This window comes from Sardina pilchardus, chromosome 6 (genome assembly GCF_963854185.1).
Source record: "Sardina pilchardus chromosome 6, fSarPil1.1, whole genome shotgun sequence".
Classification (NCBI taxonomy): Eukaryota; Metazoa; Chordata; class Actinopteri; order Clupeiformes; family Clupeidae; genus Sardina; species Sardina pilchardus.
Genome location: NC_084999.1, coordinates 19,396,257 through 19,409,714, shown reverse-complemented (window position 1 = coordinate 19,409,714; position 13,458 = coordinate 19,396,257). Strand labels below are relative to the sequence as shown.

General features: G+C 40.8%; 1 protein-coding gene across 3 annotated transcripts; it reads right to left on the bottom strand.

Moving 5' to 3' along the window:
* Positions 1–3,576: 3,576 nt before the first annotated feature.
* Positions 3,577–12,437, bottom strand: si:dkey-79d12.5 (protein BTG3). Of its 3 annotated transcripts, none has more exons than XM_062538899.1 (5): positions 12,237–12,437; positions 8,286–8,466; positions 7,949–8,086; positions 6,084–6,402; positions 3,577–5,677 (listed from the first exon to the last, which is right to left on the bottom strand). In XM_062538899.1, the coding sequence occupies exons 2-5, from the start codon at positions 8,456–8,458 to the stop codon at positions 5,447–5,449; spliced, it is 861 nt and encodes a 286-aa protein (XP_062394883.1). In that variant the 5' UTR covers positions 8,459–8,466; positions 12,237–12,437; the 3' UTR covers positions 3,577–5,446. The 3 variants fall into 3 exon arrangements, with proteins under 3 accessions (XP_062394883.1, XP_062394885.1, XP_062394884.1); XM_062538901.1 differs by having other exon boundaries at positions 3,577–5,674; positions 12,237–12,435; XM_062538900.1 differs by lacking the exon at positions 12,237–12,437 and adding an exon at positions 11,695–12,043.
* Positions 12,438–13,458: the final 1,021 nt, after the last annotated feature.

Here is a 13,458-nt window from a genome sequence, read left to right as displayed (position 1 = left end):
GTGCACTTACAGTCACTGTTACTAGGTTGAGAAGGGACAGCAGAGAGCTATATTAGTGATGCTATTTGTTTATATTATGGCTCATGAGAGGCACACAGCATGTGAACGCAACACAGTGAGAGTGAAACTGCTAAGGGCAGTCCAGGGGGAGTGGACAGTACAGTAGACATGATGTGGATGCATAGCAGACCAATGGGAATGGACTACATAGTCGAGATGGCACCGGTCCAGCGTGAATGTTTATGTTTATTGTTTATGTCTGCATGTTATGTATGTCCAAAGCAACTTACAATGACCATCAATAAACATTAAATTAATATTAAAATGATAAGTTTATATAGTAAAGTCATAAGGCCTATAGATAAGAAAAATACATCAATAGTCTTAAATAGAATGAACAGAATAATAACCACCGATGCACTAAAAATTAATGATTTAATTCCACAAGGAGGCCTCTCATTGTGATATTCACTTTTTGTCTGAAAAATTACTTCAACTCAGTCAGCCATGTGTATTCTTGAAAAAAAGTACTTAAAAATGTTTTATAATTTATAAGTCATTTTTGGGGCTCTTTGTTTTGTTTTTTTTTTGCTTTTTTAGGACAGTTAGAGAGTGCCAGACTCGATTGAACCCAGGTACCCGTGGGCACTCGAACCTATACTGTATGTGGTTTGGGCACTGTAGCCAGCTGTGCTGCAGTGCGAAAGGTGTCCAAGCTGGACATTATCAAAGGAAGAAAGAGGAGGATAATTTGTTTACTTTGTTTCAGTATGTCATTCATTTTTCTCTATGTGAAATAAGACACCACTACATCTGTATATCCTCGGGCATGCTCGTTAGAGCTGGTCTTGGTCTTAACTATAGTAGCCATGTAGACGGAAATTCGTTTAATCAGCTTCCGATGCTACTGATTGAAGATGGAGCCAAACAGCTGGAACTTTGTATGGTTCACAAGATAAACTAACCAGAGCTCCAATTTGTTTAAGTACTTTAAGAAAACATCTCATCAAATTGCAAGTGTAGTCAGGCTAACCTCAGCCTACACAGGCACAGGACTGGGATGGATAGGTCTTCTTTTATCCATAATGGGACAGGGGAATATTTTCCAGACACACTGCTGCCATATACCATCATTCAACTTACATCACTCAAAAAATTAGGTTTCTGGAGTGTTTTGTTGTTAAATTGTTGAAAGTGAAAGGCGTAAATATCCCAATTAGTAATCCTTTACTTATGCACCTTTGGCAACAATGACAGCCATTCTTGGGAATGACCCCAAATGCTTGGCAGACTTGTGCGTATGCTGCATTCCACAACGCATTACAGAGGCGGACATTCCCAGGAAGTAAAAGTCCTGCCACATATTCTTTCTACCTGTGCACTTAACACAGGTGATATCACTAATTATCTGATATACCTGGCAGCTAATTAGGATGAGCTGGTTAATGGTTGGATCAAACACTTGGCGGGACCTTTACTTTTTGTACCTGGGATGTCCGCCTCTGCGACGCAACTTCCACAAGGCAGTACTGCGAGATACGGCACAACTTCTGGAAGTCAGTCTTTTTTTTTTTTTAAGTATATTTTTTTGGGCTTTTATGCCTTTAATTTGACAGGACAGTAGAGAGAGACAGGAAGTGAGCAGGAGAGAGAATTAGCTCTTTTCACGTGATGTCAGACGAAGCGTTGCTGGGTATCCTCCGGCATGTCCAGCCGCCAAATACTACAGAAGAAGAAGAAGAAGTATTCATGGGTTTCATCAGGTCCCTTTCCACAGGTGTATACAATCAAGCACCTTGATTATCAATGCAGACTGCATGGTGCTTGATTGTATACACCTGTGGAAAGGGACCTGATGAAACCCATGAATACTTATTCTTCTTCTTCTGTAGTATTTGGCGGCTGGACATGCTGGAGGATACCCAGCAACGCTTCATCTGACATCACCGTGAAAAGGGCTAATTGGGGTGGGATCCGAAAAGGACCACGGGGCGGGAATCGACCCCGGTCGCCGGCGTGCGGTGCAGGTGCCCCAGCCAGTCGCACCACGGCTGGGGCCCTGGAAGTCAGTCTTGCGAGTGGCACAGGACAGCAACAAGAGTAATACAGTTTCTGCTCTAACCACCTGTCTCGGGACAGTGGCTGGGTGTCATAGGACACTACTAACAGGACAGGGCCCAGTTTCCCTGATTCTATGAACGTTCTAAGAACGCTCCTAAGAAGTTCTTCGCGCTTAAGAGCTTCTTAACGAATCTGGGAAATGCGGCCCAGGACAGTTTTTGCTCCTACTGCCTCTCCTCTTATGCTACTGACCACCTCTCAGAGGTAAATTCAAAAAGGACCTCTTATGGCCAAAACTGGTAATGCAGTGTGAAAACCCATTTTTTTTGCAGTAATTACAACAGAAAGTTGTAGTGTGAAATCAGGTCAAGGCCAACAGTTTTGTGCAGTAATCATAGCACTTACTGCTCATAAGAAAAACACAGATGCGGTCTGAACTAATACAAGAAGCTCAAACTAAAGTTCAAAGTACAAAGATGTAAAACAAGTCCAAAGAAAATCATGTACTTAGCATCAGTCTCCTCAATGTAAGTGGAACAAAATGTATATACCTATAATGATTGATATTTTAATTGCTTGTAACTTGATGAAATTCCAATGAAAAGGGACCTCTTAGGAGTCAATGGATCGACCTTCCTAACTACCAAATTCACCAGAACTCCCTCCCTCCCTCCTTCCCCCCCAGCGTAGTCTCAGGTTGACTTTGGAGGAACTACGTAATGACCTTGGGCCATGTGACGCAGTCGCCCCCTGTGGATCCTTCCGTCAGGGCATCCTGTCTGACCAATGCTGACGGCAGTGACCCCGCTCTCACGCATTCACACCAATGTTTATGCCAGTGCCCACTCAAACAAGGCCACGGAGTCCACATGCGGACCAAGTGAGTGTCAGTGTTGCAAGAGCAAGTTACGTTTATTTGTTTGTGTGTATGTGTGTGTGTGTGCGCACTACCAGTCAAACGTTTGGACATGCACAGTAGTTTTTTTTAACTATTTCATACATTGTGTTCAGCCATATTTTGTCTTAAGTATTGTTCTACAGAATTCTTTATAGCCTATACAGGTTTCTTATTTCATAATAACTTAACATTCTTCATCATTTAGCTTTATGATTTTTTTCCGATTGATTGAGTGAGAGAAAAACAGCCAAAAAGTTCTCAAAATGTATGAGAATTCCTTCAAGACTGTTGGAAATCCATTTCAGGAGACTATATCAAGTTGGTTGAGACTGTTGACTGGTTGAGACCAAATGTGTCTACATGTACATTGAAAGTAGATTTTTAAAATTGACTTGGTTTGCTTTTTTTTGCTTAAACTAAGTAATTTCATATGTGCTACAGTATGTGTGCTACATAACTCTGTAAAAAAAGAAAGTCAAAGGGAAAAAACATGAATAAGTTGGTGTCCAAACTTTTGACTGGTAGTGTATATGGGTTTATGAGGTTGTAGGGCCGTATTTGATGAGTATATATGTATAACGTCATTATGATGTGCAAATGAAAGAGTCACTAAACAATTATTTTCTCATATATTGTATTTTTTTTTAAAAGAAATATTAATAGTGATTGAGCATGTGAATGAGAATACAGAATAATGCCGCCCAAGAACAACAGGCATGTAACATCACTGAAAAAAGTGTGACTGTTTCTTCTTTGAAAATTTAAAATAAATAAGCACACATATATCAAAAGGTACAGTAAACCAAACATGGTTAAGGGTGGCAGTGAAATATTAACAATAAATTAATATCCAGCTCCAGGGACAGAGTTTTGGCAGGATCTCAGCCCCGGAGACAAAAGCTATTTACATTAAAGTGCACCCTTATAACCCGCTTGAAATGATCCAGTATGAAGGGATTTGTAAGAAACATAATGAAAGCCACAGCTCCAAACACGAGCACTGACTGCATTACAAAACCCACAAGGAAAATTGAAAAAAAAACACCAGTTTCATAGAAAGTTCAAGTTCAAAAATATCTGTGATACATTTTCTGAAAGGTGATCTGAAGTGATTTGCAATTTTTCAATGAGAACTAGCAGTTACATAGACTGTACAAAGCTTCTTGTGACTTGGAAAACAAACAAAGACACATGCATTTGGATTAAAAAAAAAAAGACATAAATAGATTAGGCAGGATGGCTCAGAGCTGTGTATAGCACCAACGAGGTTAGATTAAACACAAACAAAAAAGGCCAAGCATGCCCATTGACACAGTACATATTCGATTTCAGGCAAGCCACGTAGAATAATAGAGCATCATTATTGACAGGTTTGCGCATATTGGTTAATTATGCCATGGACCACAAAGATTCTGAATGTAAATCACAGTGATAATTCTCCAGGTAATCACATTGACAGGAATCACATTTTTTTACAGTACAAAGAAAGATTGTGCATGCGTGTGTGCGTGCCTGCGCGTGTGTGTGTCCGCAAGCAGGTATTCATGTTACATTACAACCAATTTACCCTTTGCATAAAGCATTGAAGCAGAAGCATGTTAATTTGTCTTACATACATCAGAAGAAAAAGACTACAAATGATGAGCAAACATTTTTGCAGAGGGGAAAAATACCCTGGTGACATTGCCAAGTATCCCTGAGACCTAGAACTAGAATAGGCAGTGCAAACACATTTCTTTGGAACATTAAACAAAATCTGTCATTCCACCCGTCTCTAGCACTACTCATAAAGGACACTGGAGGGCGCTCTGACACGAGTTATCCATTCTACTTTGGTCTGTCTGCAACTTTGACTGAAATGTCAGATTCCACTGAGGCTTTTTAGGTGCAAGGATAGCCCGTAACAGAACAAGCTACATTCCTTGTTTGGTTGCATAGAATAGATAGTCTTGTTTTAACCAACCTGATATACACTGGCTGTCTATTATTATATCTCTAATAATCTCTACCATTCTAGGATACGGTACATAACAACATATTGAACTTTCATTAAAATCAAGAAATTCATGATACATGTGCCCCTTACATGGCCTGTAAGTGTCTGTGGTAACAAGATTGGAGGTCATCTATGCGGTCATGTCGCCCTCTTTGACAGAAATATCAATGGGGTTTAATACAAACATTGTGTAACGTGAATCTATTTTGAAATGTGTGAAATTTGCCAACTGGCCATCCAACCCCACAGTCAAGTCCAAAGGTGTAAGGAAGGAAGAAATAAAAAGGTGTAAAAATAAATATCTTCATATTAAAAGCTATTGTGTTTGGTTAAAAACCCAAAACAAAGACATTCCGTTGACCCCCCCCCCCCAAAGAACAGATATGACAGTGACTCATTTCATTTCAAAACAACTATACAGTGGAATTCATATAAAAATTTAAGAAAATACCGGTCTTTTGAGCAGGAAGACTGGTGGGCCTAGGGGGCGTTTACCCCTTCACTGCACCCCACGGTTGAAGGGAGGCGTGGGGCACGATGAACTGGGGCGGGGGCTTGGGCAGCAGGTAGTAGCCCACCATGGGGGGAGGTGGGGGCCCACACACCGTGGTAAGGAAGACAGGACCCTTCTTTTTATACTGAGGCCACATGGGAGCTGGGTGGTAGAAATACTGCAGCCCAGGGATTTGCTGCTGCTGCTGCTGCTGCTGCTGCTGCTGCTGCTGCAAAAGATGAACAGCAGACAGTCAATGAATAGGAACATTTCAAACTGAACTGGAGGTCTTGGGATATTTGTAATTTCTATCTGAGGTCCAGGGGCTATTAATAATTTCAATTTGAGGTCCAGATGAACATGAATGATTTTGGTGTTGCTATTCAAATTGTTGCCATTTTAAATTCCCTTAAATCTTGAATTTCCCCTTGGGGATCCACAAAGTATCTATCTATCTATCTATCTATCTATCTATCTAAATGAAAGCGAGACTACTATCGTTAATAAACAGAGACTAACATTTTGCTCAACGGCTCTTTCCGGAAACACAGTCCAGTTTAGCTCAACGCAATGTTATTATATTCTGTTCAGTGGTTGTCGCATGTGAACCGCTGAGTAGTACACATTTTATATACCTGAGATTTTGGCCCCTTGCGTGGCCCTCGTGTCCTAGGCCTCATAGTGATAGCCAATGGCTTCTCCTCCGCTTTCTCCTCCTTCTTCTTCTCCTTCTTCTTTCCCTCCGACTCTCCATCTCTCCCTTCTTCCTCGGCATCGCTGGAGGCCTCGGACCCGCAGTCGGACGAGCTGGCCGAGTGGTAGTCTGAGGTGTCCAGGTTTACGATCTCCGAGGGGGACACGCTGCCATCTTTGTCACTCTTGTTCTCGTTCTCCTCCTCCTCCTCACTCTTGCTGAAACTGGCCACAGTGAAATATCGGCAGTTCTCTCCAGACCTAGTGGGAGAAGAAAGAGAGGGATTCAATAAGGAGAGGAAACCACAAATGACACTGGTCTCCCAGCGGAAGACTTCTAGGGTTATATTATCTTTCTTCTTCTCTAAATCAACTACCACTGACAGCAACACAGAACATAAGTGTACATAGGAGTTGTAGATGTTCCGGAGCAGGTTAGACGGCATTTCACTGTGTTCTCAGATTCCTCTTTTATAGAAAACACTGTTCACTTCACTGTCAAACACCTTCAGTGTGTCAAATGAGAATTGGTTGCCTGTGTATGTACACTTAGAACATGTGAACATGTGCTTGGAATCTCAAAGTAACTCACAAATCAATATAGTCGTAATACTTTGCCCATGATAATGATAATGAGAACACCACAGTACAACGATTCTGCAATAGTCAATACATTGCAAAAGATTAATCTACGATACATCACAATATCTGTGAAAATGAAAAGAAAGTGCATAAAGGTCGAGCTTAATTTGATGGTGGACAGGATAAGTGTCATACATTTGACATTGAGGATACATAAAGTAGTGACTCTGGTAAGTCAAAAGCCAGGTTAGACTATGACTTATAGTATTAGGCCTATTATCATTTCATATTGTATCTATTTGGGGCCAGCACATCTATCCTTAACAAGAAGAAGTTATATGATTTTAGTGCTGTATCTATATTTTGTCCCATCCCTACTGTTAATAACTGTCAGAACGTTGGGCACTCTGTCATGCAGCAAGGACAGAACTGTTGTTATTTATTTGTAACATACACCTACAAGCTGTACAGAAGGACTTTCACGACCACAACAGAATGCATCATCTACAAGTAAAACGTCATGTAGCCTTTGGCTTTTGCATTGTTTGCATTTTCCCATGTGACAAGCTTAAACTTGCTCTTGCAAAATGCTGAGCAGTCACATATCTCCTGCCATGAGCATATGGCAGCCATACTCTTTGCTCCAAACTCTTTGGGTGAATATGAGCTCACATTTCAGCATACAATTTCATGACAGGCTTTTGGTCCCAAAGATTCAGAAACAGGGATTCAGAGAAATGTTTTCTTGAGCTTCAAATTGCCAATAGGCCCAAACAAAAACATTAGAAGATATGCACAATAGACAACATTTACCAACTGAGGAAGAAATGGTTTGCTTCTAGCCCACCAACAGCATCACAAGCTATGTTACTCATCAGCATTTTCATTGAACAACCCCGGAACCATGGCAGGGTGATTATTGTATTACTCAATCCCTGACGACTCACAGGGCGAGTCATTGGTCTTACCGGCATCCACCACAGGTGGTATTTTGTCTAACAGGGTTTGAGTCAGACAATAACATCACCTGTATGTGGGGGGTGTGTCTTGGGGATTTGTGTGTGAATGGGAGTGTGGGCATGTACACACGTGCAGATGTTCACACAGTTTGTATAAGCACACACCCCCATGGGTTGTGTCTTCCAGTTTCCAGTGAGTGTGAGTGTGACTGAGTGTGTGAGAGAGAGAGAGAGAGAGAGAGAGAGAGAGAGAGAGAGAGACTCACCGTACGCACACCTCCAGTGGGTCGATCCAGAGCGTGATCTCGCGGGGCAAGCGCAACTGGGACGGCAGGAGTTTGCTGTCCTCGCAGGCCCGCAAGATGCAGTCGTCGCAGGGCGCTCCCGCATTTATCCTGATGCACCTGACACGAGTAGACGCAGAGGGACCATTAGCCCGACCAGACAACAACACCACGTGAATCATGATTTCAAGTTACAGATCGGTGATTTTGACTCATCTCTGTGTGAACAACAAACAAAAGCCAGGAATGACATGACATATGAAAGGGTGCCCAGGGAAATCCCAACGCCGTATGGGCCAACAAGGTTTGCGATGTGTACCTGTAGGCCTGGCCTTTGCTCGGGTTCTCCGGGTACCAGTGTTCTGCGTATTTCTCGCACAGTAGTTTTTGGAGCGTCTCGCTGAAGTGCTCGGCTTTTGCTTCGTCCACACGGCCTCGCTCTAAAGCGAGCCGCTTCAGGAAGTTTGCCGCTGCGTTCACCTCCCTCTTCATTTCCTTAACTGTAGCGAAACAACAGCAGGTCAATTTGACTGTGAGAAGCATGAAGAGAGGCATGTGCTTTACATATGCAGAAAACACTTTTTTTTTTAACGCTGTTCATAGTACACTACTCTAATATACGTCCACCTTAAAGTAAATCAGTATTGTGTTAAAATAACTACCAACTTGGGTGTCAAGATGAAAACTAAAAATGCCCTGAAAAAAACCCCAACAACATATGAAAGATCCTGAGAATTGCTGGCCTTTATTATTATTTCCCAAATTTTTTTTGGAGGCTTGTAGGCTTGTAGGCTCAAACAAAACCCGCTCGGTCTAAAGCTCTCGCTTGCTTTTATTTCTTTTATTGTCTATGCCAAGATACAGTCAGGGGCCTATGTAATTCTGATGGGGACGGGCACAGCCTTCTATTGTGTTACAAACACACATTTATGTTGCAAATGTCAAACGCAAGGAGTGGGCATTAGATTTGTATCTGTGGCCAGATCAGGGATGTGTATATGTAGTGTGGTAGGAACAAAAACAAATCGAGTCAGGGGAAACATTTACATGAGAGGAAAGTCATTTGCAAATAGAGAAGAGTGTGGTTGCTGTTTCTCCCCATGGTTTTTATAAGGGAGAGAAAGAGGGAGACATGGTTTTGAATTTTTGAAAACACGTTATTGTTCTCCGAACAGCAGACAGCTAGTAAAAGGTGCTAATCTGTAATAATTCCCCCAGTTATCAAGAGGACTAAATGTTGTCCAGCCACATTTTGAAATAGAGAGCACTTTTCTTACTGAGTCTGAAAACTCTTAGTTTGAGACAAACAAACCATGGGGTCTGGCAGAATATCCTGCTCTAGGCCTTTGTTATGTAGGACACTGCTACAGTACATTGCAGCAATGCATAAGCCAAAATGCGTCAAGACTGCTAGACGCTAGACAGTAAATCCACAAGACTCAACCTCTTCCTGAAGTTGACTTGACTGACGTCTGAAAGTATAATCTTGTGTTTGTATTTGTGTTTTCTTTAGCAATTACTGTGGTCACTCAGAACAGTTCAAAAAGAACCTTCATAGTAAGTAAAGGTAAGTACAATACATTGATTCCCAAGTTTACAGTGACACGCCTTTTTTTTTTTTTTTTTGCACATCAATACACTTTATGCAATCACATTCTTAGTCATATGCTTATTTGACTTTTTCTTTAGATGATTTGCTTTTTTTTCTCCTTCTTACTCTGTATTTAAGTAAAAGTTGATGACCGGTTATTCTGTGTGCAGACCATGTGAAACATATCCTATCGCATCTAACTTAGACAGCATCCACAGACTATACACACACAACTGGCCAACAAGGTCCTTTGTCCAAAAACAATCTGTGCTCTGTGGTTCACTTGTTTTTCTCAATCAATCTAAGGGCCTTCTACTGGATAGCTGGAAAACATCAGCCTTGAGACCAGACCTTCACTTGTGACCTTGACTGTCTAGTTTTAAAGTTTTCTTGTTTTTAATAGCTGGCAGTGACATTAGAGAAACCATTTCAAGATCGTCCAGTATGGTTAGCTTGGTTTTGATAAGACATGATGGTCATACACCTCATGTTTTCTGAATCTGAACAAAAACTTTTCATAACAAGAGTGAAGTACACGACCAGCTTGACCGATTTTGTTTTGTCCTACACACGCCAAAATACCAAAGTCTTAAATCAAACTTTGCTTTTCTTTGAAATGTGGAAGTTTTTATGTTATTTTCTTCCTGTAGTGAAAATCACTCAGAGCCGAAAGGTTTTGTTCTAATGTCTCAAGAAGTAGAGGGGTACACTACGAAGCAATTGGTTATTGGCTACCCCCGTAACTTCAGGAGTAACTGCTAATTTTCAAAAGAATGCTTTACTTTAAGTATTGCTTCAGAAGTGATGTCTTATTTTGACATCAACAGCAGTTGAACCTGGGTAGGCCAGTGACCTCCCTTTGTGATATAGGCCTCAGAACATGCTGTAGTGTGTCCATCATAAGCCAACATCCTATCAGTCCACTGAAAATAACTCAAACCAAAATGGAGAGAAGTATGGCTATGAACTATATTACAATATAGTTAAAAAAAATATTGGAAATGAATTGATTAATCATATGTTCATTATGAATGAACTACAACTGATGCTGTGGAGTTTAAAGTGGGCCTATTTCAACAACAGGCCCGAGTGTGACGTAACACTACGGTAACGCCAAAACAACTACTCAAGGCTGAGTCATCACTGTGTTCTGGGTGACACACCACTGATGAACCCAAAATGTCAGACCACTTCAGCAGGAGGCCAAACCCTCTAATTTACGACCACTCTGAATGTGGAGTAGCCTAGGCTGGATAATCTGAAGAGTCTTTGTCAGACCAGCTGTTCCGACAATTCACGTCAAACCCATTGATACTACTTTTTTTCCATCCATCAGATGTACAGTATACTACCCTACCAGGCCTGATGACAACACGTGTGTTTTTGGTGCTAGTTTCCCCTCTCTCTTCTCCATCATGTCCAGAATAACTTTTTTATGTGTAGGCCTAGTTCATATCTTGGAAGACTAATATTCAGTATAAAGGTCACTCTTAAATCAGTAGGCTACATTAAAATGTGAACAGATGGAGACCTTGGGGTGTGGGGTAAACTTTTAAGCGCCAAAGCAGAAGAAGATTATTTCCATTTTAAGGAGAGGACTTAACCGCCGGCCCATCTTAAAGAAGTCTTGAAGTTATCAGTGTTGCTTTTTCAATTTGAGTGCATCAGACTTCACTTAAAAAAAAAACCCTTGCAGGACATCTCAGGTGATCAGACAATACAAAACTGTCCGCCCTGGTAAGGTCAGCATTGTTGACAAAGTTCTTTGGCAAAAGTGAAGTGACCTGACAACCTGACATTTATAAATGAGAGTTGTGGTCAACTGTTACTTTGTTTGTTCCAAACGAGGTGTGTCAATAGGCCAAATTCACGAATTGAATAGGTTAAACGACCTCCACTCCCCCTACCAAAGTTACAGGCCTGAAAAGCAAGTCAGACAAGTTGGGCCACGCTGATATCCTGACCAGACAGACAAACAAAGAAGAACACGCACGAGGCGATTTTAGAGTAGCCCCCACACCACGCTGTCACATGCTCAGAGAAGCTCAGCAGTCGAAACAATGTTTTCAGTTTACTTATTTTAAATTTAGAGGGACATACAGTTACCTCAATTTCAGGCGCACGGAAACAAGGTTACCTTATTTGTTCAAGATAAAAGATTAGACATTTTCCACTGGGTGACCATACTTAGCAGCGTTGGTTATTTCCGTGTGGTGACGGTAGTTGCCTTGCCTTGTTGACTGAACTACACTAGCTGTTTTAAGCGAAATTTGGGTAGCGGAAATCCCCGTGTAAAAAAGGCTCACAATAGGCTACCCGAAAGATGAGAATTTGAGTAACTATTCGATGAGGCACTTTTATAAAAGGAAATGTAGCCTCTGAGTATTCGGAACTTATGTTGTTCTTTTATCCCTTAACAAAGTTGATCTTGTTTAAATCATATGTAATTTGTTTTTAACTTTTCAAGTTTTTCCTTTACACTTTACACTAAATAGCCTCCAACACAGTTTCGATCAGATGCACATGGGCAAAAACTTCTACTGTAATGTCATAGACAACAGTAGACAGCTATGTACAGTGACATAATTGCTCTCAACAATACATTGCATTTAACTAACTAATAAAAAACGAGCAAATCAAAGTACTTATTGTTATGGCAGTATATGTCAAATTACTTACCAATAGTATCCCAGATGATTTAACAGAGTCCACAAATAGACTAGGCTAGTAGGCTATTCACACTAGAGTCGCTGGCAATTTCACTTAACTATTGCTAACCAAATTATTTGTGTCTACACGCGCATGTTGCTTCCTTGTTCAGCAGTACAGTCAGAGTGGTCCACGTTCTGCTTTTTTGCGTTGGTATTGACGAGTCGTTGCATTACCGTCAATGATTAACATATGACTCACTTCCTTATTCAGACACAGCTAGGGTACAATACTACTGCGTCTACAGTCCTAATATGGGCAGTCCCGGCTGACGCGATCACGCAAGATTCAGTAGACACGCAACTAGCCATTTACAGAACGGTAGGATGCCAGAACAATTTATTTTTGCTTTCCTGCGTGTTCATTTTACGAAGCCTCCGATAGGACATTGTGGAATATCTGCTAACTTTGAATTTACATGTAGCCTACTCTTCCTCCTATATGTTTCCTCCAGCCACAGAACCAGAAGGATTAAGAGCAGATCCCACTGGATCCCACTTCCAAAATCCCTGAAATCCCAGGAACCAATCACAACCGCTTATCTGGTATGGCTTTATTCAGTCTTGCTCTGAATATGTTTGTCTTCCACCTTACAAACTTTAGACTAGTACCTATGAATGATACTTTTCTTTACATTAATGTCCAAACATTGCTTACCAGCTTCAGGCCGTGAAACTGAAGTAATTTCAAGGACTGAAAATACAACCCCAAATTAGAAAAAGTTGGGATGACAATGTGAATAAAAACGTATGTGTAGCAATAATCTGCAAATGTCCTAAACTCATATTTAGTTGTAAAAGGACACATGCAATATATGAAATGTTTAAAATGACACATTTGACTATTTCAGGGAAATGTGCTCATTTTGAATTTGATGCCATCAACACGTTTAAAAAATGTTGTAACAGGGGTAACAGTTGTAAAAGTTTGTAGAAGTTGTGTATAGGCTAATGATAAAGAAAACAAAAGGAGGAATGTTTCTCAACTAATTAAGGTAACTGTAACTTAGACGTGTAACCTTGTGTGGATAAATCATAATAATCATAATAAAATAATCATGGATAATTTTAATGTTTCTTAACATGAAATGGTGAAGCATTTGGGGAATTCGTCATATACAGTAGGCTACATAATATGATTAAGATATTCAGAGACTCCAAAGAAATCTTTGCAAACAAGGGATAGAGCTGAA